Below are 5,810 nucleotides of genomic sequence, written 5' to 3' on the forward strand. Positions count from 1 at the left end.
CCTCTCCCATCTTATATTCAGTCCTCCACCTTTATGCAGCATTTTTTTCAGAAGGAAGGAAGGAAGGAAGGAATACCCTGGTCAATGGTCAGGGATGATGGGAGTTGTGGTCCAGCAACGTCTGGAAGGCCACAGGTTCCCCATCCCTGCCGCAAGGCTTACCACCATTAAAATCCTGCTGAATCAACCATGTGATGAAAAAGACATCGCTGAGAGCAAATGCAAAGCTTTTGCAAATAGGTCAGGCAGAGGGTTGCATTATACGCAGTCGAACAGTGCCATCTGGTGGAGTGATTTTTACATCGCAAATCGTTACATTATTATCAAAAGGCTTGCAATCCGCTGGGTTTGGAATATTTCATAGAAACATTGCATACTGCAGTTTGCTACGTATTGGAGTGACTTTCAGAAAGAAACAATTTCCCCACAGAGATGTTCAAAAGCAGCAATTTTTAAAAGTTCCTATGCTTTATGATTTGGCTTCAGGATTTAGGGTGGTGACTTTTCCTTCCCTCTTTCTGCAATTTTCACTGGGACAGGAAGCAGTTGATGGTGGAAAAGAAGTCTCTCAAAGCCGGGTTTGAACTGGAAATAAAGCCACAGATCTAATTTTTGTGGGTGAAGCTGTCAAATTTGCTTTGGTTGCAATGCACATTTGAAATTCCACCTGCGTTCTTACGCTGTAGCGAACCATCTCCTGTATCTGTCTGCCTTGGCTTGAAGAAGAAGAAGAAGTAGTAGTAGTTTGGATTTGATATCCCGCTTTATTACTACCCAAAGGAGTCTCAAAGCGGCTAACATTCTCCTTTCCCTTCCTCCCCCACAACAAACACTCTGTGAGGTGAGTGGGGCTGAGAGACTTCAGAGAAGTGTGACTAGCCCAAGGTCACCCAGCAGCTGCATGTGGGGGAGTGGAGACGCGAACCCGGTTCACCAGATTACAAGTCTACCGCTCTTAACCACTACACCACACTGGCTCTTAAGAACAGCCTCAGAGGTTAGGACCAGCCCTACTGTTAGGCCGAGTGAGACAGCTGCCTTAGGCAGCAGGTGCTTGGAGCACTGAGCAGTTGTGAGATGTGGGAAAGGCTGCATTTCCAAAGCAAGCATGCTGCCCTCAGATGCACTCAGTTGTGCCGTTATGCAGTGACAGCTCCCTGTCTTACATACTGCAACTAGGTGCAATGGAGGCCACTGTCCTGGCACTAGATTTGAATGGCAGTCCTTCCACTTCTGTAGGTGGACTGGAGTCTGTGGGTGCCCCTTTGTCCTTTGTGTCAGGCAGCAAAGTGTCTCGGGTCCTGCCATCATCCTGAGCCACCTGGAGAGTGAGCATGAAACACGTGGCCTCTTCAGTGGTGGCACCATAATTCTGGAATACCCTGCCAACAGAGATCCATTTTTGCCATCCTTTAAAATCTTTTTACTGACAGACTTTTCATGCCGTACAGTCTGGCTTGCGGTGTTTCATACTTCTGCTTTTTGTTTAATCTTTGCAATTTTATTTTATTTTAATTGTTACATGCAAACTCCGTCTCGGAACAGTAATAAATCTCTGGGTTTGGTTTCCTTGGAAGGAAGGTCACTGGAAGTGGGTGGCATTAATAAGGGTTATTTACACATATATGAAGGATGGGTGCAAGGTGGAAGGTTCCCAGCATTAGCACCCTATCAGATCCTGCTCCCATTTTAGGTATTGAGGGAGAGCACTGGATTCTTGCAGAAAGCAAATCTGGCTTCTTAGTCTCCTTCTGGCCCAGTTCCAGGACAAGACTGCCAGGTTATTGTTGCTTCAAATCCACACACTTTGATGACCATACATGGAAACAAAATCCATATCCGGAAATGGGTTTCTCCTTCCAGAAGAGTCAGTCCATCCATCTCCTCAGCATGCCACTCTGCTACAGCCATCAAGGTATACACACGCCATATATTTAAAGCACATTTAAAGAACTCCCCCTTCCCACAAATCCTGGGAACTGCAGTTTGTTAAGGGTTTTGGCAGTTGTAGCTCTGCAAGGGGTAAAACTACAGTTCCCAGAATTCTTTAGGGGGAATTAATGTGTTTTAAATGTACGGTTCGTGCGCAGCCATAATCTCTAGCAGCCCTGCTGGCTCCATTAAGACTATTCTTGACTAATCCTCAATCTTACAATCAAGAATTACAGAGCTGTAAGGGGTGCCTCAGACGATGTGCAGACTGCACGTCGCCCCATTCCCCCCCCCAACAACGCACTTTAAAAAATATTGATCGTATTGTGCACTTAAAAAAAATATTGATAATATTGTGAACCTACTCTGGGAGCTTTATGCTGCGAGCAGAAAAGCGGAGAGGCAGGGAGAGCAATGTGTTGAATGATTTACTGATGGCATACTCTGGTTATGAGCCAGGGACAGCATGTGCAGTGGTGCTCTCTGTACAAACCAGCTTTTCTTCTCTCCTGTTGCCTAGCAATATAATTGTGCGGCTGGGGAAACACAACCTGGCCATCCGGGAAGAAGGGGAGCAGACCCGGAGGGTGGTCAGGTACTTCCGCCACCCGCGTTTTGACCCCCGCACCCTCAGCAACGACGTCATGATGCTGAAGCTGGAGAGGCCAGTCCCCTTTACGCAGAATCTACGGCCCCTGGAGTTACCGAGAGGCTGCTCTGCCCCTGGGACGATGTGCCTTGTATCTGGCTGGGGCACCCTCACCACGCCACAAGGTATATGCACGGGCGCAAAAGAACCAACTCTTTTTGCTCACCTGTATTGCACAACTGGGGAACCGCTGAGCCACCAGGTGTAGCTGGACTACAGCTCCCCACCATCCCTAACCATTTGGCTGTGCTGGGCTAATGTAAGGTTGCCATGTGTCCCCTTTTTCCAGGACACGTCCTCTTTTTCAGGGGTAAAATTTCTGTCCGGGTGGACTCTTTAAATTTTCCAAAATATGTCTGGCTATTCTTTCTGGATGAGACATAAGACACATAACTGGTGCTTTCCTCTTCTCTTCTCTTCTCCTGCCCCCCCCCTCAGCAATATATCACAGCTTCTATAGCCTACATATATAGTTGGGGTATTTAAAATGGGAGTCGTCATAGTCCTCTTTTTTGCTCTTCAAAATATGGCAACCCTAGCTGATGGGAACTGGGACAAAGGTTCCTCAACTGCAGAGGCCTTTCCGTGTGTGTGTGTGTGTGTGTGTGTGTGTGAAATGATGCACTATGCTGATCATTCAATCATTGCAAGCATCTCATGGAACAATCTCCCCTCCCTCTATGTCCTGTTCTGTGGGTTCTCCCCCCCCAAAAAAAAACCAAGAACCAATTTCCAGGGGCACATAGGTGTGGGGACCCATTGTGCAAGTGGTCGTCCTTGTGTGGGCTTCGACTGGTGGGACACATGAGCTGAATCTTGCCCAGGGTCCTGTCTCCCTGCTGAAATTAATTTTGAAAGAAGCCCCAAGCCTACCGTAATTGTTGCGTCTGAGTGTTGGAGGTCCTGGAAAATGCAGCTGGGGAGAGAAGATTCATTCTGCAGGAAGATGGCCTTTCATTAGGTTTGGGGGAAAGCAAACAAAAACAAAACAAAACAAAAAACTCACACACGCTTTTCTCCAGCCTAATTATTGGCAGGAAGAGAGGGGCTGTTATGTGCATGTGTGTAGTATGTGCCCCATGGCAGATGATCCAGTTTGCAAATGTTTCCATGGGCCTATAAAAGTTGCTGACCCCTTAGAGCTCCTCCAGACCATCTGCTTATACATCCTGATTTGCTTGCAGTGTTTCCCGTGTGGTAAGATCTCCTCATTCTTGAGAATTCGTGCTGGTTTGTTTACAGGGTGGGTTATGCGTCAACAAGCATTCACCCAAATTTGTTGGCCATGTGTTTACACGTCTTCCCATTAAGCATTCGTCCATCCTGCACTTTTCAGTATGTTGCCTGTCACTTTCCTAACCGCAAAAAGCACGGCTTTTTAAAGATAAGCAGATTTGCGTGTGCTAAAGTGACAGAAAGCTTCAATCCACTTTCACCACACAGACCTAAATTTCTGTCATGCGCTTGAACCTGTACTGCAAAATAGTGATAGTCCACAGGCACCCTTCGTGCACAACCAGAAAATCACTCCTTCTTTAAGAGTTGCGGATAATTTAGACACTGAGCAGCTATTAAATGGGGAGCGGGTGGTGTTGTCTTTTCTACAGCCACTTTCCCAAACATCCTGCAGTGTGGCAACGTCAGGCTTATCAGCTCGGAGAGATGTGCAGCTTCTTATCCTAATAGCATCACGAATGGGATGGTTTGTGCTGGTGTACCAGAAGGTGGAGTGGACTCCTGTCAGGTAAGATGGAAACATGGCTTTGCTACCAAAGGCTGTCTAAAGAGAATTTCCCCCCACCTTCCATTCTTGTGTGTTCTCATCCTCAGTGCCCATTCTTCTGTGTCATGCCTTGTCCTTGCCTCTTGGGCTTGCTGATCGGAAGGTTGGCAGTTCGAATCCCCGCAACAGAGTGAGCTGCCATTGCTCTGTCCCAGCTCCTGCCAACCTAGCAGTTCGAAAGCACGAAAGCACAAGTAGATAAATAGGTACCACTGCAGCGGGAAGGTAAACAGCATTTCCGTGCGCTCTGGTTTCTGTCACGGTGTTCCGTTGTGCCAGAAGCAGTTTAGTCATGCTGAAGCTCCCTTGGCCTGAAAGCAAGATGAATGCAGCAACCCCGTAGTCACCTTTGACTGGACTTAACCATCCAGGGGTCCTTTACCTTTTACATTTTTACCTTGTCCCCCCCCCACCCTAGCCCTCCTGCTGATGTCATCCTTTTCTCCCTCTCTCTCCCTCTCATCCATTGTTGTGCAATTATCTTCCTGGCTTTCTTTCCCCTGCATTTTATTCACTGTGCATGATTTCATGTCTTGTCAATGATGCCAACCAGGGCATGATTTTGGGGGCAGACACCTGGGCTCACATCTGAAGGGCAGCATGTTGGCCACTCATAAACTATGCTTATATTTAAGTGGTTTGCTGGTGCCCAGTGGGACTTGAAGGGCAGACCAGCAGTAGGTGGAGCCAGAGTCAATAACTGGCAGGACCACACATACCCCAACTGGCTGCAAAGTAAGATGGCAGCCAGGTGGGGACCGACTGAGGGTACCCTGTTCGTTGGTGGGCGATGCTTCATTTGCCCCAGCGGACCAGCCTGCCATAGCAATACCACTGTTGTAGTCAAGTGCCCTGCTCTGCCACAATGCTGCCCCCTGCAGGCCAGATGGATGCAATGCAATGCCAAGAACTGTGCTGCCTTTCACAGGGTGACTCCGGGGGGCCTCTCGTCTGCAATCAGCAGCTGGAAGGTATCGTCTCCTGGGGCATGGAGAAATGTGCCCAGGCCAACCGGCCAGGGGTTTATACCAGAGTATGCAACTATGTCAACTGGATCCAACAAATCATGTGGAACAACTGATCCCGACGAAAGAGCTCATCTTATCCACATTGGTCTTCCGGCAATAAAAAACAATTAACTTTTTTTTGGGGGGGGGTTAAAGTCTCCCTTTCCATGAATTCTGCAAATATATATATGTGTGTATTACAGCCAGTGGTGGGTAGAACAGGATAACTCCCCCTGTTTGAAATAAATGTATATATTGGCACTGTTTGTTTCTCTCCTCTCCAGTACAATGCTTTTAAAGCCCTTCCCCTCCCCCCACCAGCAACTTCTGGAACTAATTCTCTTCATGGCTTTACTGGTCAGAAGTGCATTATAAGTGCATGAGAGTGTAGGGCAGGGGTCTCCAAACTAAGGTCCGTGGGCCGGATAAGGCCCGAGGA

At 47.8% G+C, this 5,810-nt stretch overlaps 1 protein-coding gene across 1 annotated transcript; it reads left to right on the forward strand.

Annotated features, from left to right (window-relative positions):
* The first annotated feature begins 2,457 nt into the window (after nucleotides 1–2,457).
* On the forward strand, nucleotides 2,458–5,471 carry LOC117051558 (kallikrein-14-like). Its single transcript, XM_033158077.1, has 3 exons — nucleotides 2,458–2,706; nucleotides 4,189–4,325; nucleotides 5,293–5,471. Exons 1-3 carry the CDS (start codon nucleotides 2,577–2,579, stop codon nucleotides 5,443–5,445), a joined length of 420 nt encoding a protein of 139 aa, XP_033013968.1. The 5' UTR covers nucleotides 2,458–2,576; the 3' UTR covers nucleotides 5,446–5,471.
* The last annotated feature ends 339 nt before the right edge of the window (nucleotides 5,472–5,810 follow it).

This window comes from Lacerta agilis, chromosome 8, assembly GCF_009819535.1.
Source record: "Lacerta agilis isolate rLacAgi1 chromosome 8, rLacAgi1.pri, whole genome shotgun sequence".
In the NCBI taxonomy this organism is placed as follows: Eukaryota; Metazoa; Chordata; class Lepidosauria; order Squamata; family Lacertidae; genus Lacerta; species Lacerta agilis.